We start from the raw sequence: 23,811 nt of genomic DNA, 5'->3' as shown, positions 1-23,811 counted from the left end.
ATTTGTGATGCAGAGAATACGCTGGACGGGCCAAAATCTCCCGCCCAGCAAATTTCTCATGAACTATTGCTACTCTGCGGAAACTAGGTTTCTGGATTTTGCCTAAAAATGGCATAATCACAATTGAAAGACTACTGGGAACACTTTTAAAAAAGACTAAAGGATGATCAATGTAAGCCTTTAAATAGGTAAAAAGAGAAAAATTTGAGAGTAAACAGATTTATATCCACCAGCCACTCTCTGTAAAGTGAAAATTTGAGCAGATAGGTATTTCAGGTTCCAGTTAAGATAAGTTTATAAATGGTTTCACAACTAAAGTCCAGAATGAAGAGTCCCTGGTAGACAGGTTCAGATCTCATCCCAGAAAACAGTCTGATCCTTAACATTGACAGTGATGCATCAGTGGCTGCAACAAAGCAACCACCAATAAAGACGAGGCAGAGCAGGTGAAGAACAGCCAAACCTTTTTGCTACAGTGCTCATTGTGACACTGGTAGGAGGTTGAACTCAAAGAAATCGAAAAATGAAGCCTTTTTTGGATCGCAATTCACCTATTTTTTATCCCACAGATAAACGAAGACACATGATGCCGCTCTCACACACATCGACTGGCTAAGGAGGAGTGAGTCATCATGTGTTGTGGGGGTTAAAAGTGTAAACAAGATGGAGATGTGATGGAAACAGTCATTAGTGGGCTTTTCAACCCCCCCCCCCCCCCACACACACACACACACACACTGACACTGACTGCCCCACTGATGGATGTAAGGGGTCTTCTCTTAATCTTGATCTCTACACCTCATCCAAACTGCTGCTTCACACAAACGTACACCAACACACACTCTGATTGCTTTCTGGCTGCGGTCAATGTGGTGGTGGGGGTGGACTGTAGACTGAGCAGCAGCTAACGATGCCCCCCCCCCTCACTTATACGTGTGTGTGCACGTGGGGGGAGTGTGCGCTAAGTGCTGCAGAGGAATGATGTCATCTCTGTAATGGCACACTGGCACAGAGCCGTCGAGCATTGTCCCGCAGCATTCACAGCCGGTGATGAGCGTCATCAAGGCAGATTATAGCTCAGCCTCACAGCCTGTGGTGGGAAGACAGGTCTCTTTACACTCTGCAGCCCCTTTGTCATCACACATTTGCTCACACACAAGGACCAACAGAATTTTTAAAAAATCGCTTATTGTGATGCTTTCATTGTGGATCTCAATCCTTTCACAGCCTTCTTTGTTTTCCTCTAAGATACAGAGAAATATGCAGTGGGAAGCACAAACCGGAGAGAATTTGAATGGCGTCAGGCACAGGTGAGAATGAAATGACAAAAATAGAGAACTGTGATGATAACTATCCCTGGAATGGGTGTTCAAGCTACCACTTCCAATGAAAAGTCTATGTAAGCACTATTACATTTTCTGCTTCCACATTCAAAACTATCGTGCTATTCGAGCTTTTACAACTGTTATCGGGCTGAATACAAACACGTTGCCATTGAACGCACGTTGAAAGTTAAACCAGGTCAAACTTTGACCAATCAGGGACTCAGACCTAGTTATGACTTAAGGATGGCATCCCTTTTATTTCATGGAAGTGCCAAGTGTTTGAAAATCGATCACGACAGGAGAAATTAATAACTTCAAATTCGTGAAATTTTTTCTGTTTCAACATTTCTCAGCAAGCCTCTTCCAATTGCACGTGGCATACACACGCTAGAAAACAGTAGCAAAAGAGAAAGAAGAAGAACCCTATCCCTGTTTTTCCATTGTGAACTCAGAGGGCCATACTTACTCCAGTCGTTTGATTCAGTCAACAAGGATTACGCATTCTAAGAGGCCCTCATCCACTTTAATCAATATGGTTTTGGTTTTATTATAATCTAAAATCTTTTCTCGTGTGGGTTTTCTTTGTGTGTTGTGCTCTCAGGGTTTAACCATCTTCTCTGTTACAGGGCTCCAGTTACAATGGCTGACTTGGGTTTCTGGTCAAGTTGCAACATAAAGTGTCAAATAAGCAAACCCCACGTTAATTGAGAAACTTTACAGTGAAATCAAGAAGAGAAGAGCAGAGAAAAACATTTGTCAAAAGCTTCACTTTTTGAGGCAGGATGAGTCAATGTCTTTCAAATTTAACTTAGTTGATTAGCCCACAATTGAAATCTTCAGTCAAAGAAACCCCAAAACATGACTAATAACCCCTGAAAACCAAAGCTGAGTAGTGCTTTGAAGCCATGATCGCACATTCTCCTAATTTTCTGTGTAGTTTCATAACAAAATTGGCAGGATGGTCCAATAGCAATGTGCCAAAGTTTTGCCTTAAAACCCATTTTGGGACAAACATTAGTCAGTGACGCGCCTTAACTTGAGATTGTCAGCAGTGGGTGGATCATTGTGTTGATTGATGCCTTTCATGAGTGACATTGATTTGTTTTGGAGTGATAACAGATTTGAAAATGTCACGCAATGTTCTATATTACCAAAATCATTGTGTAACCTGCTCAATTGCTCAATAATATAAAAACAACAAAACTTTGTGTTGTTGTTTTCAAAGTGTAAATTCCTTCTTTTGGCCCTTTTGACTTAATCTTATTCTTTCTAAAATTCCATTTAATTTTAAGAACAGCAAAGCACTGAGGAATTAGAAGACTGGTAATGATATTTTAAAATATATATTTTAGAATTTTTCTACAAGTAGAAATGTATGGGTGTTTATAAAATCTTCTTTCATGAACACACATAGAGCTGGTGTGTTTTATTTTGAAATGTCCATGATCACCATCTTGCTCAAACCCAAAACCCCAATAAATTCTGTACATCAGCGATGATAAATGTGACTGTGGTGCAAACACAAGATACATCATGATATGATGGTTCTTCCTTAAATGTCACTGTCTTCCACTGCACTTACTGAGCATGTGCAAGCCGTCCTGTTGCACGTGTTATGCTCCTCTTGCATCATTCATCTCAAACTTTTCTGTTATCTCCTGGGGTGTTCATAGCTTTAGATCAAAAATGAATGAATGAATTCAAGCAGGGATTTGTCTGTATGCAGGGGATTCCTTTGTACTGAATGTTTTGGCAGAAGATTTTTATTTTAAGAGTTTATAGAAAATGACAATTATCAATGCTGTAAAAAAATGGTAACCAGACCTCGGCTTGATCTTTTTTTTATCACTGTAAAAAAACAAAAAATATATATAGTTGATATAAGACACAGGCAACAGCTTTAAAGGCAAACTGGCTTTGATGTAACAATTGATCTCAAAAATACAGCAGCAAATTTTCATTTATCATACATTTCTTTCATAAAACTTAACTGACACAGTTGTTGTGTCTTATATATGAGTTGCTATTATTCAATTTGACTAGAAATAAGACATACAATCAAGGATTTTGAGATTTTGCATTGTTGGTTGGTTTTGTTTTGTTTTGTTAGGTTTACTAAAATGTTGGATCTTGCTAATTCTTTTTCCAATAATTCTTCTCCTGTTAATCACTCACATCTGCTCCCAGCCATGTATCACAGACCCGTTTTAAAGAAAATTGTGTTTTGGGGTGTTTTTAGCATGTTCTTGTGGGCTTTTCAGATGATGAAGCACATATAAGAAAATAAAGCTCAAATTTGCATTTCTTAGTATTTATTTTTTGAAGTCAATGTGAATCAGGAGCAGACAAAAAAGATTGTTGTTTACAAAAGAGCAAATTGGGGGGGGCGCTGGGTGGGCCGCAAGCTCCCTGCTCTAAGCTCTCAGCAAAGGGAAGGGGAAAGGGACCGGTGTTGCTCTCCGCCAACGGTCCTCCCAGCAGCTCAGAGATGAATTTCTGCTCTACAGAAATGTCCTAGAAAACGAGATAGGTTTTTTAATAATCATAATTAAAAGACCAATAGGAACACTTTGACAATAGATCAAAAGACGATCGGTTTATGTTTTCAGTTCACTTCTGTCTTTGTTGTTTTTATTTTTAGACTTCTGGTCAACTGTTTCTTGTCTGTTGTCAACCTGGACAAAATAAATTGTCCAACGTCATTTATTAAAATAAAAGAATACAAGATCTTATCTGTGAAATATCAATATAACATTGGCAGACGTTACGCCACTTTAAATGGAGGATTTCCATGTGAAAACAAATGCAGTGATGAACCACTATGACTAATAATAAAGCAGTTTATGGTGCTCGGACAGTGTGGACACTCACCCTATTTTATACATGTATCCTGAGCTTCAAGGTTAGGCATCCATATATCGCTGCACAAAGGGAGAGTGGTACACACACACACACACACACACACAAAGAGACAGATTTTTTTCTGTTTATGGGCATACACATGTGTACAGGGACACATTTATTTCTGCTTTGGTGAATTATGACCTGAGCTCACCGGGAAACCACCAGGGAAATCCTTCACAGAGGGTCACGGCTCGCTCTCTCAGTCTCCCAACCTCCAAACCTGCTTTTCATCTCTTTTGGTTCCTCTATTGGAAGCACCATTGATGGATTTTCCAACAAAGGAATCTAATATACCATTAAACAGTAGCCACGAAAGGTGTAATGACATATATTACACAACTGAAACCTTTAAAAATGACATTTTACAGGGATGTTGCTCCACCTTATCACCTTTCCAATCTGTAGCCAGCTTTGATTCTGTTTGTTTTAAAAGACAGTATTAAACGGGAATCATCGGTGAAAGCAGCTGTCTCATATTTTTCTTTTCATTTCTATTTTTCCAGTGGACTCAGCTTTTCTGTGAAAATCTGTAAATGCAGCAGTGGCGGAAAGATGCGCGCCCAGTGTTTATTGTTTCCATCTGATAAGCATCTCTTCAGCAAGGAAAAAAATGATTTTTGCTGATAGTGTTTCATTTTTGTTGTAATAATGAAATAATTATTAAGCTTCTGCATTTAAAAGCTGTAGATTTTTTTTTTCTTTCAATGCCAATTTTGGACTGACAATAAAAAAGAAACTGGAGTATTTTTAAAATACACAAAGCTAAAATACGGTAGGTTAAGAGCCTATTCACCAAAATGTGGAAGAAAATAGAGCTACAGCTCTTTTATATAAATTCCCTTGTGTTAATACTTCCGTTTACCGTACAGTACAGGATACTTAAGGGGTATTTATAATGTACTTTTTGTACCTACTGGATACCTACATGTAATTATGTGGCAGTAATTGCACACTAAAAACTACTTTGTTAAAAATAACCCAAGGGTTGTATTTAACCCAACACCAAGATTAAAAAGGGACAAAATTAATTAAATAAATAAATAAAATAAAAACATTCATTGGGTTCAAATTAAACCACTATTACCAACCCGAAGAAATTGTATATATAACCCATAAATTGTACTGTAGATTTAAATGCAATTGAAAATATTTAGATGGTAGTTATTAACTGAGTTGTTTTTCCTCCCTTCTCTTTCTGCTCCCATGTTTTTCTTTTTTTTTTTCAATTAATAAATTCAAATGGCAAAAAAAGTATATATTGTCTAATAAAATAAACGTATAAACTCAGGAAAAATAGGCAAAACTGTGTGATAAAACCTTGTATTATGAGATGCAATTAGCACAGTTTTCCAGGTGTATTTTGAGACCACCAAATACATGGGTTATAATAGTCAAAAATTGGGTTGATGAAAGACCCAATTGTTTTAAGAGTGTGTGTTAGTCAAAGTTGATTTAAGGCATAACAATAGATTTAAGGCATAACAATAGAAAATTTTGGCTTGGCTAATTCAAATTTTCTTTGGAGTTTCTATCTTGCAGCACATTGATCCTATGTTGCCAAACAAAAAAAACAGCATCAAATTAGAAAATAAAGCAAGTTATTCTTTATATTTCTAAGTTTTAAGCACACAAAAAAAACAGTAATTCATTTGTAATAGTGTCAATAACAAATACAAAGCAACAATTGTTTTCTCTAAAGTGGGAGTAAGATTTTTCAGCTACCACTGGATTTTGGTCAGTGAGAAACAACCCTGTTTTAATGTCAAAGGCTGCAGACCCCTGGACCAGCATTAGCTAAAGGCCTCAGATGGTGGTGTATAGGCTACTAGAAAAATCTTCTGCAAGAATACTAAAGACTGATGCTACTTTTGACTCATCTTTTCTCTCTTATTCATACCTAATGACAATGAGGAAGAAAAAGTAAGAAAAATACCACCTAAAATGTGTGAGTGTGTCAGTTGATGTATGTTTCTGAAAGACCTATTGCAGGGGAGGATCGTGGTGAGCAACACAAGCAAGTCAGCACTCACGCCCACGCGTCTATTCATAGAAACAGACATAGGTCATGTGAAGGAAGGGATGAAAGGCGGCATTAAAAATGAGTGTATATGAGATAAGTATGCTTCACCAGGATTCATCAGGGTTATCAGAGTAGACACACCACAGAAATATACATAAATATTTCTGTTAAACTATTTAGAAGAAATGTAATTAGAAAAAAGGGAGCCAGTTTAGCTCGTGCTGGTTTGCAGCACCTTCCATCCGTGAAACCAGGGTTCGATTTCAGGCTGCTCCCTATTCCCTTCTCTGCCTCTGTGCCGGTCCCAAGCCCAGATAAATTGAGAGGGTTGCGTCAGGAAGGGCATCCGGCGTAAAACATTGCCAAGTTAACCATGCGACTCTTCCCTCGAAAGAGAGTTTGTTTCGCTGTGGCGACCCCTGATGGGAAACAGCCGAAAGAGAAAGAAAGTAATAAAATATATAATTTTGTAAAGACAAAAGGTTGACTCTTCCTCCTAAGGCTTTATAAAAAAGTATCCATGCAAAACAAGTGAATCCCTGTGGCATTTTATTTTTCCATGTGCTCCAACAGACATGCCTCCTTTTTTCTCTCTCTTTTAAATGTCTGTACATTGCGCAGTGTCTTTGAGCCTCAGTTCCAACAGAAACTGGAGCGTCTGGCTCCCCGCCCATTGCCCTCCGGCTGAAGAGTGTGGAAAGACGACTTCATTAAAAAAATATTTTGCAGATTTCATTGGAAAAAATGGGGTGGTCTTGCTTCAACAATAAAGACAATTTTTATTATATTTGTTTGTAAGCACATATGTTGAATCTAGGATGTGGTTGAATAAAAGTTCTGTCACAATCTGAGGGCAGTAATCTGTCTCCTGAAACACTTTCTGCACGTCCTAAGTTATGCAATTTCAGAAAATCTAATAGAATTAAAAAAGAAACAGAAATTTTATCAAGCCTGCAATCTAAAAATTGTTTACAATATAAGTTAGACATAATAAACTAATCATTTGTTTTAGATTCCTATTTGGTTTAGAGCTGATTTCTTTTAGAAACTTACCATCAACAAGTTACATGAACAATTGAGAATGGGTTAGTTTGGATTTGCTTCGAATGTAGACTTCTTGGTTGTTTTTTAAATCACTCAAGCAAAACGGTTAACTTTGTTAAAAAGCTAAATCTGCAGGACTTTACTTATCTCCTTCACAAGCTAATCAGCCAAGACGGGTCTGTGCAGGCAAGCCAAGTGTGATGAAAGGCCACTTTCTTTCAAAGTATTGCAAATGCAACATCTTTCAAGAATCAAGCTGCAAAGCAAACTTTATCAGTTGTCAATTTCCCAGAAATTCTTTTCGGCAAAAACTTATCAAAGCTGATGCAGAAACTTCTACTGAAACTCACTGGTTTTTTTTTTGGGTTTTTTGTAGAAGTAATACTGGCATTGTGAGAGTTTTCTTCTGAAAAGTTTTTCTTCAGTTCCTGACAGTAAATGCAGCTTCCCTTGTGCTATCTTAGATGACCCCATCCTTACATTGACGTGTCTCCCTACCATGACAAAGGTGGAGAGGATTTCATGTAATCCATGGACACCAGTGAGGTTTACAAATCATTGAAGAAAAAAGGTTCAGCGCACTGTCTAGTGAGTCTAGATGACCCAACTCCCAACGTTAAAGTGCCTAGGATAGCACAATTCTTAGAAAAGTGCGAGAACAGACAGGATGTCTGACCTCATTTTTATGTGCCTTAAGTGATGTTCAGCAGATTCACAGCAGAAATCCTTGGGATTTCACTGCTGATTCTGTCAGAATCTGTCATTTTTCATATTTGCTTTTCCTGTTCTCTCTATTAAAATTTCTTTCTGTCTTCATTGACCCTCCCACCTGCAGTCCCACCACCTCCAGAAAACTTCTTCCTCGCTACTGTTAAGAGAACAGCTCTTCTCCATCTTTTCACATTTCAGAGGCCTGTCGTCTCCCAAAAAGCATAATCATTTATTTTGTTGGTGCACAAATTTCAAAGTTTTTGAAATTTTTAAGCAAAACAAACTCATTTAAGAAACAGACGCAAATTAGCACCAACAATAAAGCTAAACATAATATTAGCTCACAGAAGCTCCTCTATAATCTAATTTGCTATTTAACTAACTAATTTTTTGGGTAAATTAACCCAGTTTGAAATAAACAAGGTTGAGCTGGCTTATCTCTACGTTTTAGAATAATTAATCAATCAAAAAGGCTCCATAGTGGTGTCTGGTTTGATGGTTCAAATCCTGACAAGGTCTTTTCTGTGTGGAGTGTGCTTGTTCTCCTTAAGCATTTATGGGTTTCTCCGATTTCTACAGTGATCCTGAAGTGCAAATCACACCAACAAATCCCTCAATGCAAAAACAGCTAAAAAATCACAACAAAAATTTTAAAAAGCAAAACAAATATTAGAAAAACAATGATGATGACATTTGTCCACTGATGGTTATTTGACATGAAGAGATACTGGATATGCTCCGCACTAATCATAAAATGTTTATAAGTATGCAGACATTAAAGACACATTTGAAAAAAAAAATCAAATGTCTAAAATCATCCGATCAGCAATGTCCAAGACCTGGTTTCTGGAATTGTTCTTTTAATTTCTAAAATGTGACTTTTTTTTTAGTATTTGCTTTGCTTTTTTAATTGTTGTTCCGATCTATATGTTTTTGTGTTGAGCAATCTATTGATATAATTTGCACTTCAGGGCCACCGTAGATTTCCTCCAATAGTCCAAAAGCATGCTTCATTAATTGGTAACTGTAAATTGTTGTAGGGGTGAATGTGAGTTTGTTTATGTTTGGCCGGATGTACTAGCGACCAAATCAGGGTGTACCCCACATTTGTCCTGAAGAAGCTGGGATAGGCTCCAGCAATTCCGTCACTCTGCTCAGGACTAAGCAAGAATAGAAGATAAATGGATGAAATCAAACCATAAACGTGAAATAAGCAGATATTGAAATATTCAAATGTATTTTTTATCTTTAAGCAGGAAACTCCCAAAAAGAAAACATAAAGAGTGGGCTTTTGATGTTTCAAGAATTAAAAGACATGTCAGTAGCAGAAGAATTAAAAAAAAAACTGGTTTTAGAACAGGTTAAATGGAAATCCGTGGAAAAGTTAAGAGGTTCCATTTCCAAGAGCTAAGTGCTCATTGTCAGTCTAAGCCTCCGCCTGGAGATGACGCTTGTAACCAGGGAGACATATCACCTTCAAGCAGCACATGGCTCTCGAGATCAACCCATTTACTCCCTGACGTGATCAGCACCAATATCAATGACACAGATGCTCTTGAAGCATAAAAGTGGGCATCTTTTGCTCCTGTAAGCGTCATGTTTTTTTACATTTACAGCTTGATTTTCACTCATGATCTCACACCACAGATACAATCTGGTTGAGAGTGTCCACTCCTGTCCCAGCAGTGTGTTCCTCCCTCTCATAGTGACAGTTAGAGCATCGTCTTGCTCTCATTGGCTGGTGAGCTCCATGGTGATGCCCTGTGATTGGGCATTCCCAGCATGCGCATTGCCGGCCAATTGGGCTCACTGTATCCAAGAGACTGAAGCATGAAGGGTTATTAAAATCCAACCTGAGTCTCTCAAGATTGTTCAGATGTGTTTGGGGAATTACAACAAAATAATAAAGGCCAGCCAGAGAAGGTTTAGGAATAAATCAATGTAAAGATTCAAACACATTCGATTGGTGTTAGCATTATCAGAACAAATTGGTGGCAAAAAAACAGTAAAGCACAAACAAGTGAGGGAACTTTGTCAGTGTGTACTGCTGCTGAACTCTTAATCTATGAAAATTGATCTCATGCTTCCTTTCTGCATTGATTTTTGACGTCAGTAAAAAAAAGCTTGAAAAGACCAGCTGTGGTTTGAAATTAAGAAGAAAATCTGAGTTTTTAAGCCTTTTAAATTTACTGACACGTGAAGCAAAAATAGTGCAACAAAACAGGTTTATTCTGGAGCCATTCTGGGTCAAAATGATCATAGTTTGTGTTTATATTAAAAAATCAACAAATTTAAAAGTGAATATTTTAAGTGTTTATTGATTTGATAGAGTTTGTAAGCAGTTGACTGCATAAAAAGATTTTTTTCTACACCTGAAAGAGTCTTTCAGGTGTCGAATCACAAACTGTGTGTTTGATTTGTGAATCCTTAACACCCACTCAGATGAAAACAGTGTTTTTGGAGCATTTTTCTGATGGTGGAGGACATATATCAAAACAATTAAGCTCAAAATTGTGTCTCTGAGTATTACTTTGTTCAAATCATTGTGAATCAGGAGCGGACGAAAAAAATAATTCATAATTGTCCTCTATCCTGAAAAAACTGCACCAAGAACGTGTTAAAAACACCAAAAACATCATTTTATTTGGAATGGATCTTTAAACAAGACACCAAGACAACATCATTAATTTAGTAAATTTTCTGAAGACGACTAATCACTCATTCTCACTGATGTGCCACACCACGGTTTTTTGTCTCCTCATGAATGGGCGGAGCTTTCTGAAACTCGTGCACCTGATAGTGGTGGGAACTACGCATGCGCTTGTTGCCCCTTCTGGTTAAACTTTTAGACTTTAAGTAACCAGAAAATGTAGATTGGCTTGTTTTGTATTCATGTTTTGCTGTTATTATCGTGAACTTGCACACGGAGAGACTCTCATCTCTTCTATGACGCAGGAGGAGCGTGAAGAAGGGTGAGCACATTTAACCAGCAACCAACGCTTTCTTTTGAATTGAACTTCGGTCATGGTTTTAGTTTTGACCATTTGTTTATTTATTTTAAAAAGAGGGGGATTACTTTTACTCTTTAAATGAGACCAAAAAAATCAATTTTGCAGTCACTGGACAAATAAGTTTCACATGGTTAAGTTTTTCTTCGAGCGAATTGTAGTTTGACAACATTCGTTACCATGGAGACGGAGCGTGATCGCGCAAAGTCTGCAGCTCTATGAAAGCGCATTGTTTCATGGAAAAGAGTTTATGAATAGAAAATTGATTAGAAGTCAATATTTAAAGCAATTTTATTGACATGCTCCATTAAAAAAATGTTTGCGTAATTTATTTTGAAATCAAAATGAATGACAAATGTTTTCAGCATTTGGTCATTTTATTATAGTATAGGTAAAGTATAAATATGCTATAGTTCTCTTTAAATAAATATTATTAAACAGTATGCTTTATTAATTAGTAAATATTCATATCGATGTGTATTCCTCGATTAAATGTGAGACATTCTAACGTCTGTATCCTCACTTTAGTCTCTTTAAAAAAAAACGCTTGCACCAACAACAAAGTCTCTTATTTTTAAAAAAAAAAAAAAGTAAAAAGAGAATACTTTTTGGGCTGCAGAAAGCAATTAAATAGGTTATCAGCTAATCTTTGTAACAATTTTGAAATATTATTTTGAAAGTCTCCATGCTATCATCTCTGAGAATCTGCTATCATCCAACCACATCAGTTGAAAGTTTACTTTTTATTTAAATTTTTAAAGAAATCTTGTTGTTGGGATGGCATGGTAGGGTAGTGGTTAGCACTCTTACCTCACAGCAGGAAGGCCCTGGTTTGAATCCCGGCTGAGACCTTTCTGTGTGGAGTTTGCATGTTCTCCTTGTGCATGCGTGGTTTTCTCCGGACATTCCGGTTTCCTACCATAGTCCAAATACATGCTAATGCATCAGGTTAATAGTTGACTCTAAATTGTCCCTTTATGTTGGATTTCATGTAAATGTTTGTCTCTGCAACAGACTTGTGACCTATTGAGGGTATACCCCGCTTTCACATTACAGTAGCTGGGTTAGCATCCTTGTGACCCCAAAGGGTTTCAGCGGATTCAGAAAATGGAGGAATTTTGTTATTAAATGTCCTTAATAAAGAAAATTGTTAGTTTCTTTGCTTGCAGCTTTCAACAATTCCTTAACAAGAGTGGAATATAGCCAGAAAAAAATCTTTTTTTTTACCGCATGTATTTGTAGTAGTATCTTCTGCAAAATAGTGACAATAATTATTATTTTTATCATTATAAAATAAGACCTAAATGGACAAAAAGGATAAGTTCCAGGGGGAAAATCAAGGAGCAGAAGGCGTCCTCTCTTAAAATTCATTCTCTAGCTTGCTCCCATTGAAATGAATTGAAATCAAATTTGTGCATCTTGTTTCTGTATGTGTTTGTCTGTATATCTGTAAAAGTAGGTTCTGTAGAAAGCAAATAACATAATTTACAGATGTTTTCTCACTTTTAAATAAGCAAAAGTTAAACCTTTTCCAAACCAAGGAGATGTCTTCATCTAATCTTACAGGAATTTGAGATCTTGTCATTTTGACTATTTTCTATCAGTCTCATTTGGTTCAAAATGTGGGATGCAATAAAGAAAATCTATTTTTTTATTACGTTTCCCCAGACCGGAACCCCTGCCATGGAGCTGAAGCACCAGATTCGTTGCCCTTTCATCTCACACTCCAACATGTCAAAGAAAACATGTTCAGAGATCATCCGGGAAGCCAGGCAGTCACTGCGGGTCCAGTCTACCCAGAGACCCTTCACTCCAAAGGAGAGCCACAGGCAGCTCTTTGGAGCAAACTCTGTTCGAGCAGGACATGACAATAGACCATCCTCTACATTCAGGTTAGGAGCATTCTGCTCCATTTAAGATGCATTTTAAAAATATTTATACAACTGTGTTTCTTTTACAGTGTGTGTGCTCGGAACTTTGATGCTTCAAACTCCAGACCGGCTTCAGGAAATCGTCTTCCTCCTCTGAATCATGTATTTTTCCACTCAATACAATTTAATTCACAGATTTATTCTGCAAAAAAGGTGAAACCCCTGTGAGTTCCACCCTGCTCACACATTATTGAATATCTTTTACTTTACTTCAGAAACCCACATTTCCAGTGCCCAGTGTTGCTGAAACTGTTCCCAAACCCCCACTGGAGGCCAGGAGAGGGCTTGCAGGAGCTCGGGTGGCCGTCCTTAAAGCTGGAGCTGTTCCCACTTTGCAGCCTTTACAAACACACACAAAAAATGGTGATGACTATAACTCAAGGGCTTTCAACTTTGAAGAAATCCTGTAAATTAATACAAAGGAAAGTGCAAATTTGTGTCACACACATAATAATATAGATACCCATTTGTTTTTATCTAAAAGTAACTTGTTTACTCAACGTCCTACAACATTTTACATTATAACATTTTGTCAAGCTAATTTTCTGAAAGAACCCTTTGACTTTGTGATGGTTTAGCTGGTTTACCTTCTCAGGTGTTGGTCTGAGTAAAAATCTGATGATCTGCAGGTGTTTAGTCGGAGATGACTGCACATCTTCTCTTTATTTTGCAGAATTCCTCCATCAAAAAAGGTTCACATAGCTGAGCCTGTGGCAGAATGTGGAGAATTTACCTCTATAAGACATAACTACAAATGCAAGTTTCAATACCAGATTTTCTTTTTCTTTTTGCAGATAAATCCAGACTGAATTCAGGTTCAGATCCAAAGCCCCTGCCAGCTAGGCGTACCACACCTCACAGAGGTCCAGTTAAACCTGGGACTCACAGACCGGCAAGCGATAGGTAAAACTTTTATTTGACTGCACAATAGCCTCTTTCTCATGTGCCCTTCCACCTTCTCCTGCTCTGTTAATTCTTTTTCTTTTGTGATGACAGCGCAACAATGAGCTAAAGATTTATAAGCACACAGGGTTTACAGGGTCAGACGTTACTAGACTGTGTTGCTATTTTAATTTTTCCCCTCATTTCAAATCCAGCTCACCTTACTCGTTCTTTTTATGTTTCTTTTTCTAATATTTCCCACAGCTATCAGTTGCAACGCATACAGTTAAGGATTTGAAATACAATTGGCTGAATTAATGATAGATGGAACAAATGAGCAAGTCTTAAATACTCAGTCCTGTTTTTAAGACCACCATAACTGTACTTCCAATCTTTGTCACAAGTTCAGCTCCTCCCTGAGTTCCTTTCCCAACCAAACGGCTTTATAACTGTCATCTTTACACTTTTACAGCTCAAAGCTGGGTTTATTTTCTGCCGACCTAATCAGCTATGGAAATAATTTTGGGTTTAATGTCGTAGGGAGGGCTGCTGGTAGGATCCATCAGTGTATTGATCGGGTGGAGCAGCTGGAGCTGTCCAAGGGGGAGTGGACGTACCATAAAACACTTTTACAAGAATTCTGGGCTGACGTCCAGAGTGCAACCCCTCTGAGGCCCAGTTACCACGTTTGTGTAACTTGTTGCTGGCAATTGGAGGCTTCTTTATTGGCCAAAATGACAGTTTTGAAGCTCTTTCACTCAATGCTGAATCAGTTCAAAGGAGATGGTTGAGACTACCAAGTCAGAAGCTTCGTCAATGGAAATGGAAACAGCACGACAGATTAATGTGATGAGATATGAAGATATGGGAGATTAGACATCCACTCGGTTCTTCTCTCAGTATAAGCCGGAGCCGTATAGCTCCAAATGGCTCTCTATTAGATTTGAGTGCCCATCTGGGCAAGGCTGGGCAAGCGGCGCAGAGTGTGATTGCCCTGCACTGTCCAGGCCTAAGACAAGGATGAGGTCATGTCTCAGAGAAGGCAGAATCACACAAAGAGGGCTTATTATGAGACTGCTAATCCTACACAGCCAAAGCCCCCTAACATTCACTGCAGCATGTCGCAGTTTGGACCAAACAGCAAGTGTGCAAAACATCCCTATAATGAAAGGGGTAGACAGTAAAGCCACCGGGGCTTCAGTTGTGGCAAAGCAAAGATTATGAGGAAGAACATGCAACAAATGAAAAGATTTTCTGGAGTTTTTATGTCTATGTAATTATTATTTAGTGCAGAAAAGAAAAACAGAGGGTGTGCTGGGACAAAAAGAAGAGGAGGGACCCTTGTTTGTGCTTTATGTTACAGCACAGACTGTGCAGACGACTCACAGTGACAAAGCATGAACGCCTTCATCCAAACTGCCCACAAAGTGGAGACCCTTAGTTCCTCTTTGTGAGGGATTGCAGCATGGGCCTCACCAACGACAAAGTCACAGATTAAACACATAAAGGCTGTGGGCAGACACACACTTGTCTCTGTGCTTGCAAAGATGCACGCACGAGGTGGATTACAGGGCCTCCCTGTCACAGTTTTCAGCTACTGCTCCAACAGTGACACCTAGTGGTAACTGAATACATTTTTCTGTGGCAGAAACTGACTTCTTCTCTTGGATGTGTTTTTTATTAGCTATACTTTATTTATTTAACATTCTAGTTATTATTTTTGCTATCCAGGTGAGCTAATATAGGGAAAATGAAACTGCACAAGAATCAAATACAAACTGATGTATGTTCGTATTCTTGTTTCAGCTCTAAAACAGTGCAGCCCGTTGGAGACAAAACCACAGAGCAAAGCCATCACAAAACAGGTTTGTCCAATTATATTACATCCACCTCAATACATCCTTTTGTCTCCTGAATGCATAACTGACATATAGTTAGACGTATATAAGGATGTTAGTGTAATCTGCTCCTTTAACTGAGCAGACCTCGCTGACAGCCAGACTTTGATTGGGGAGTTGTTGCTAAGGGCCCAATTTTCACCGTGACGGGCAGCCAGCCAATCACTGAGAGAGCTGTTGGTTGTTCAACCACAGTTTCCTGCATCACAGCCAGCAAATGCAAATATTCAGGAAGGAAGAAAAAAAAAAGATGCACAGGCGATTGCAGACATTTGCGTCCAGAAAACGCATGCATGCTTGTTTTCACTACACATGCCCACATTTAGACTATTTTGCATCATCCCAGAGAGAAATGAGAGGAAGTGGATGGTGATCTTTTGCTGTGGCACCAAAACTTCTTTCTGTTTTATTTTAAGACAGTGAACTTGTGAACCACACACGTCACCTCTGTGCCTGTAGGAGGCAACCAGATAACTGTCACCCTCTTTGCACATTTCAGGTCTTAATGATGGAAACTCAAGCACAGAGGATGCAGATGCGTTGATGTTTAAAAATAAGGTTATTCTTCTCCTCCAAGAGCTGGAAAGTGAGGCTGCAGGTACTGAGTGCAAAAAAGGCAAACACATAAATAGACATATTCCCTTTTTTTTCTACAATTCTGGTAATTTCTTTGTACTAAAACTAAACTATTCCTGTCAAATTCTATTCGTTGTTTGTCTTTTTGACATTTCATCTTCAGCCAGGAGGTTTAGAAATTTCTTTCCTTCTCCTTGCATAAAGCCTCAGAATATAAAAAAGCTCTGTCATTTCACCCACTCAAGAAAGACAAATATGTCTGTGTTATGATCAGAGTCAGTGCAGAATCATCTCAGTTTAAAACTTGAAACTAGCAAATGAAATCTGGGGGACATAAATATTTCAGCACTCTACAAATTTAATGGAAAATTCGTTTAAAAGATAAATATTAAATATTTATTGTACTAAGGGCCTTCTGGCTCATGCATAAAACACTTGAGAGATCTGGCTGTGCTCTGTAAGTGCGTGCCACTCTGTTTAACCTTTCTGAAGAGAAAAAAGTCCAGACTCTGTTATTTATGCAGGGAAAACATTTATTTCATCTCAAAAACAAGGAAAAGGCTCCACCCTCTCTTTTCCTTTGCGTCAATTGCCTGTCGCTGCATTGTTTTTCTGAATTAGAGTGCTGAAACTCTCAGCTGCTTTTTGGAGGAGGAAGGAAAATGATTTTAAAGTGCTGACCAGCAAATTAATAAATCTATCACACAATCAGAGGAGCATTTCTGCACACAGACCACAACATGCAAAAAAAATTATTTGGATAATGAATACAGACGGGCTTTTGTGATTTCTTACCACATGTTTACCCATCAGGCAGTTCAACGGCCTCCTTGACGCACCTGTGTGAGCTGTGTGAGCGTCTCCACGGTACCCTGAGCGAGGCCCGCATGCTCGGTCGGCACTGTAAGACGAGGTCAGAGATCCTACGAATCTTGTTCCGTCTCATTGATCTCCGGTCAGCTCAGCTCAGCCTGCACATCGCCAAGCTCTGCCTTGCTGTGAGTGAGCAGTGAATATGCAGGTGTGTGTGTGTGTGTTTTAAGGTTCATGTCAGGTAAAGCTTTTTTTTTCCCTTTCTGCAGCTCTCTGTCAGTGGAAACAATCTGCTCAACATCTGTAAACTCATCTACAAGATTAGCCGCAGTGAAAGCAATGATATCCTCTTCAGACACACGTCTATCATCGGTTAGAAATCAAATTTACTTTTTTTTAAATGCTTGAAAGCCTTTACGCCAGGCATGGAGACCTCCAGACCTGTAGCACCACGACATCAGCATTTTCTGCTTTAGTGAATACACCTGATCCAGGGGATCAGCAGTGGCCCTTCAGGCCTGGATATTCCCCTCCTCGTAGACCAGGGGTCTGCAACCTTTAACTCTAAAAGAGCCATTTGGTCCAGTTTCTAACTGACCAAAACCCAACAAGAGCCACAAAGTCCCACCTCATTATTGTGGCCGAAAGGGAACATTATTTATAAAATATAGATAAAAATGATTTAAATGTTTCTATATATAGTAATTGGAACCTCTTTTTCATTTTTACTGCACCCCATAGAAGTTTCTTTCAAAATAAAATACACCCTGAGTATAAAATCCTCCTGCTGCAGCAGATTTACTTGAATAAAAATTGCAAGAAAGCCAATTTAAACATGGAATTTTTTTGTCATCATAACTTAGGTGCGCCTTCATCCTTTTCGTCCTTTTACAATTCTAAATAAACACGACAAGACTGGTGTAGAATCCAATTTTTTTTAAAGTGTTTTGGATGTAAATGCAATTATATTTTAAAAACTGTGCCTCCTGTTTGGTCAGAAAATAAGAATATGCTTACAGTAGATTAAACCTTTTACCAACATTTAACTCATTTATCTGACAACTAATACGACAAAACTCAACTAAAACGAATTCACTAAAATAATAATGAAAAAAAATGATTTATTCAAATTGTTAGTTTTTTTTCTTCAAAATATAAGAGACACAAGAGAGGGATTAAAGAGCCAAATTTTTGTGGCTTTGGACCCTCAGGTTCCAGACCTCTGACTTAGGCTCTGACATCCAAAAGTAATTTTTGCTGTTTTGCTTTCTAGAACTGCTACTGGGCGTGCTGAACACTGAAGATGTGTGTTTGTCAGGAGAAGCGTTGCTGTACTGCGTTGCCACTTTCAAATTTCTCTCTGGAAACACGTCGGTCCTCAAAGTCTTGCTTGACCAGAACTTTGTTGCTGTGGTTCAGACGCTCATCTACAAGCTCTGCAAGGCAGAGGAGGTCAACCTCACAACTGCAGGACACATCCTTGTACAGGTCTGTCACCGATGCCGTTGTTGTGGCTTACATTATGGAGACTGTTTGGGAGTTTCCTCTGAATTCTCCTCAAAATGCTGCACTCTGTCAACAAAGAGGAATGTGAAATGTTCTTTCAAAGTGTTTTTTTGGCCTAAGTAGATTTTCCAACCATTTGGCAAAAATGTTTTTGTTTTTGTCTGGTTTATTCTGCTCAGTGAGGATAATGTTCTCTGCTGGTCAGGCAGCTTCAGTCCAAGCACACTGTGCACTCCTCTGCTGGAAATGTGTGCTGCGGACCACATTAAAGCCGGCCCAAACAAACAGTTCCTAATAGGATGTTCAACCCTTCTCATTATCCTGTCTGAGGAGGCAAACAAGTCGAGCTTTTTTCCTTGATTCCTAAAAAATGACAGTTTCCTCCAGTTTGAAGATTTTTTGGGGGGTTTTCCTTTCACCCCTGCAGCTGACGGCCACTTTGAGGAATCTTGCAGATCACCCTGAGGCCCGAACGCTCTTTATCTCCATTTCAATTCTGCCCACTCTCTGCATGGTGCTGAGTCTGCACTGGGACGATCAGGATGTCTGCACTAACATCTCCAGAATTTTCAGGTACCATCCTTTACATTTTTTAGCAATTCAGCTTTACCCCTCTTTTCTGACTATAAGGAATCACAGCTTTGTAGTTAGGAGCCAAGCAAAAGTCACTCCGTTTTCATTCCCTTTGATGTGATCTGGTACATTTTATTTATAATGTAAGAGGAGCTACTTGTACAATTTAATCTAAGCAGATAAATCTGATACAGTTTGAGAATTTTCCACAAAAAGATGCCACGTTTTGATCTCCTTGTCTAAGTCGGTTCTGGTTGTGTCATCGTTTATATAAAAAAACGTAATTGTTCGTTTCGCCTCCAGTAAACTCTCATCTTACTCTGAGTGCTGTCTCGCTCTGGCTCAAATCCCTGAATCCTACCCAACGACTTTAGAAGTGCTGAGCAAACACCCCCAAAAGCAGGTGAGTCCGCCAGCATCCTGTGGGGTCTTTTCACCTGCTTTTCGTCTGCTGCCATCATCTGAAGAGGAGTGGAGTAAGCTAAAAGAGAAAGTCAAGTTGAGAATATCTGCTGCGTTTACTTTACATAACGATATCATTTCCAGCACTGATGGACGTTTTTTTGTACCCTATGACTGAAGCCAAACTAATGATTTACTGTCAGATTCTAGCAAATATGATTGCCCTTAATTTAAGACCCGTCTCCATCACAGGACCTCGTCGTGCGGCTTCTCTTCACCCTCGGGAACCTCACAGCCAAAAGCAGCGAGTCCCGGCAGCAGCTCTACGAGTGCGACGGCTGCATGGACACTGTCATCCAGCTATACAACATCTACCAGAGGAGAGACCAGTTGGCCCCGCAGAAAGATCCTGATGCCCCTTCCATCAGTCTGAAGGAAGCCGATGATGTGCTGGTGAAACTGGTCAGGCTGCTGGCGAACATGAGCATCCACCCAGCTGTCGGACCTTTGCTCGCCGCAAACACGGCCTGCATTCATCTTCTGATGGAGACGCTGGGTAAGTAAGCAGAGATGAGGAAGCTACAGGTGCAAAAAACATAGAAGCTTCTGAAAAAAAAAAGACAAAGAAAATCAAAGACGTTGCACTTGTAAGTAAATGCAGGGTAACCAACCACTTCCCCTGTGCTGGTAATGTGCTGCGACTTTAGTTGAAAACACATCCTCCTCTGTGTGTTCCCTGCAGCGTTGACACACAACACGTCCTCCTCTGGTTTACCTGTTGTGTTAGGTCTTCAGAGCGAAACGCTTCGCTGCAGGAGCAGGATTTTCAGTCACATCACACAAGAGTTTTTCCCATGTGGTTAGATGGTTTCAGAACAGGTTAAACTGATACACGTAGGTGGGTGTGAAACTCTTCTCTGCTGCCTGCCTGCCTGCCTGCCTCCTACACAAAACTTTGTGACGGTTGGGAGAGACATAAACAAAACAGATGTAAATTGGTGGAAAAAAACAACAAATATTAAATATTGGTTCAGTTTAAAAGCATGTTCTGCACCTCAGAGTTGGTACGGAATGTTTTTTTTTGCAAAAATAATCAATAAAGGAGGAAGGAACTGATTTATTTTGCAGTTTGGGCAACAACAAAGCACTTTCAGTCAGAGCACGAAACAAATTTCTGCTCAACAGGTGCCAGTTTACGGTAGCAACCACAATATATGCCATTTAAAAAGACAACCAAACTGAGTCTCTTCAGTTAAAAAAATTCAAATATTTTTGTCATTAAAATAAATCATTAAAAGATTACTGTGCATACTGTTTTCTTTTGCAATGCTTTCACACAGATTCATTTTCAGACGTATACATCTGCAAAAGGCTGAAAGATTTCAGCATAGTCTAACTATCTGTGCCTTCTGATAAATAAATGAAGGCATATTTAGTGTGTACTCCTGCTGACAGTGTGTTAATGCCAGAGTGATGTGACATTTGTGTTTCCTTTTTCTTATTACTGTTGTATTTTAATGCAACGCGTGGGCGGCACAGAGCTGAGATCTATGCAGGAGAGCGAGGAGCTGCTGGTGAAGGTGGCTGCCACCATCAACAACCTGTCATTCTATCTAGAAGAAAGCTCAGAGATCAGATGCAATCATCTCACCACAGCAAAGTGTAAGACCAGGAGACAGGAGACATTAAAGATACAACTTGAGTGTTTTTCTGTTTCATTACTCTTTCTTTATGTTATTTTGGACCCACAGTGATGCTGAAGCTGATGCTGAGTTCCAGCATGGATGCCACGCTGGAGGCCACTCGCATTTTTGGCAACCTGTCGCATCACAAGGATGTCCGGGACTTTATCATGCAAAACAAAGGTGCAGGAACTTCAAAAATCTGTTTCTGCTTTAACTAGTTTTGCTTTTGTGTTCTCAACAACCAATTCCGAAATGACATAGGATATTAAAACCAGATGACAAGGGTTTGCGAATCATCTAAACCCACAAAGATAAGTTATCAGCTCGGCCTGATGTGATCCGAAATGATGAGGCAATGTGCAGAGCATATATGGGCATTTTTCCTTTTTTTGTGAGACGTGCACGCTTCACATTACATTTGCAAAAATAATTTTTTTTCCCTTTAGTTGCACTGTTTTCCTGTTTATAAATCTCTTTCTGCTGGTAAATTGAACTCAGATCAAACAACCAATGCAGACTTTCAGTTTTAGCAATTGGTGTTAGTGTGGGTGTGAAATCATGAAACTGATTCTCTTTGACAGTCACTCAAAATAATGTTTGCTTGACTGGTAAATATTGCATAACTGCAGTGTAAGCAGTTCTTAACCCTTGTGCTAACTTAGATGACCCCACCCTTACATTGACGTGTTATTCCTACCATGACAAAGGTGGATAAAGGTGGAAAGATTTCATGTAATCCGTGGACACCAGTGAAGATCACAAATCATTGAGGAAAAAAGGTTCAGCGCACTGTCTAGTGGGTCTAGATGACCCAACTCCCAACGTTAAAGTGCCTAGGACAGCACAAGGGTTACGACCTTTTGAAATGTTATTTTTATTATTTTCCCATTTTAAAGGATTTGCAAACAATTGCATTCTTTTTCTGATTTTCTTGGAAACTATTCACAGAGAACCATCATAGTAGCAGGTTTAAGGGCTGTCATCTGGACTTGGTTTTTAAAGGTGAAGACGTTTCACCTCTTATCCAAAAGGCTTTGTCAATTTTGAAAAAGATGAATTGACAAAGCCTCTTGGATAAGAGGTGAAAATGTCTTCAACTTTAAAAACCAAGTCCAGATGACAGCCCTTAACCCTACTACTATGATGGAATCAACCTGGATGTCTTCATAGATATATTCACAGAGAAAATGTCAGATTTTTCTATAAAAGTCTATTTGAACTTAAAAAAACATGTAAATCATGGTATTATTACTATCCAGCTTTGGGGGAAAGTGAGAATTGCACCTCTGTAAATCACTGTGTCACGTTGAGGTTTCACTTATCTACAAGGCTGGCTCTTCACAGCATAAATACATCTGCCAGCTGCTGATATCCGCCCTCTTATCCTCGCCCTGCTTTGTTCTCCTGCTTTCCATCACTGCTTCATCGTTTTCTCCCTCAGTGCACCGGTTTGTGGTGACTCTGCTCGACTCCGGGAGTGCTGAGATGTGCTTTTCTGCCTGCGGGGTCCTGACTAACCTGGCTCTGGACCCCCTCAACAGGGTCCGTCTGGCGTCAGAGGGAGCATTAGCCAAGTAAGGACTGAAACCCTTAGAGATTTGGCTGCAAGAACCAAGTGACTGAGGTTCCAGGAAATGGCAAATGTGATGAAAAAGCAGCTTTATGTGTGCCCTACATCAAAGTGAGCTGGAATAAAATGATGCATTTATCTTAGGTTTTAGTGCAGCCTTCCTCCAAACATTTAAACACTTTTTCCACCTCACACGTCCCCTCTCTTGATGAAGGTGTGGTTAGGTCAGGCAAATGTTTGCTAAGCTGATGGTCATGTGAGTCTCCCTTTTTCAGGTCACATGACGCGTGTTCACATGTGTGTGTGTCTGTTTGTGTGTGAGCAGGCTGGTGGACTGCCTGGGAGATTTTGGACCATGTGACTGGCAGCTAGCAGGCCAGGCATGCCGGGCTGTGTGGAATCTGACTGGTGGGGGTTCAGAAGAGCTGTTAGACACCCAAGAAAGAGAAATGCTGCTTAGGATTCTCACCACATACTTAGGTTTGTGTCAATATCTAATCCAAACACATCAAAAGCCTTTAGTCTAAACCAACGAAATCCACATTTTTATCACTTCATGCTAAAATGTTGACATAAACTTTAGCCTGAATTGTTTCTCAGCCTTTTCTCATGTCAACTCCTCAGATGAAGGCGGTCTGGAGAAGATTGAAAAGGAAGTTAAAATGGAACCCCACAGTGCATGCTGGGAGTTAGAGTTCCTCCCTATTGCTGAAGAACTGATGAAGGCACTGCAGGGTCCGGACCTCACAGCTGAACATACTCCATGTTTTTAACTGCATTATAGAAGCAGTCATTCTTTATCTTTAAGGAATCAATTGTGTGCTGTTTTTGAACGTGAACAGACATTAAATGGAAACTCCTCATCACCTCCTGAATATAAATATCAGGTAAATGTCTTCTATACAACAAATTAAACAAACTGTAACAAGGAGACTGAATGCGTTTAAGTATTAATTAAGAAAA

General features: G+C 39.2%; 1 protein-coding gene across 1 annotated transcript; it reads left to right on the top strand.

Annotated features, from left to right (window-relative positions):
* Window positions 1-10,791: 10,791 nt before the first annotated feature.
* armc2 (armadillo repeat containing 2) lies at window positions 10,792-23,779 on the top strand. Its single transcript, XM_004083585.5, has 18 exons — window positions 10,792-10,976; window positions 12,681-12,904; window positions 12,973-13,045; window positions 13,159-13,306; window positions 13,738-13,846; window positions 15,632-15,690; window positions 16,223-16,321; window positions 17,113-17,297; window positions 17,382-17,484; window positions 18,386-18,600; window positions 19,046-19,191; window positions 19,495-19,594; window positions 19,846-20,149; window positions 21,133-21,255; window positions 21,345-21,458; window positions 22,720-22,852; window positions 23,174-23,328; window positions 23,473-23,779. The coding sequence occupies exons 2-18, from the start codon at window positions 12,696-12,698 to the stop codon at window positions 23,619-23,621; spliced, it is 2,424 nt and encodes an 807-aa protein (XP_004083633.1). The 5' UTR covers window positions 10,792-10,976; window positions 12,681-12,695; the 3' UTR covers window positions 23,622-23,779.
* Window positions 23,780-23,811: the final 32 nt, after the last annotated feature.

This window comes from Oryzias latipes, chromosome 24 (genome assembly GCF_053564925.1).
Source record: "Oryzias latipes strain Hd-rR chromosome 24, Olatipes_Hd-rR_3.1".
NCBI classification, from domain to species: Eukaryota; Metazoa; Chordata; class Actinopteri; order Beloniformes; family Adrianichthyidae; genus Oryzias; species Oryzias latipes.
Note: the sequence above shows the minus strand (reverse complement) of the source record. Positions and strands in the feature narration are given on the sequence as shown.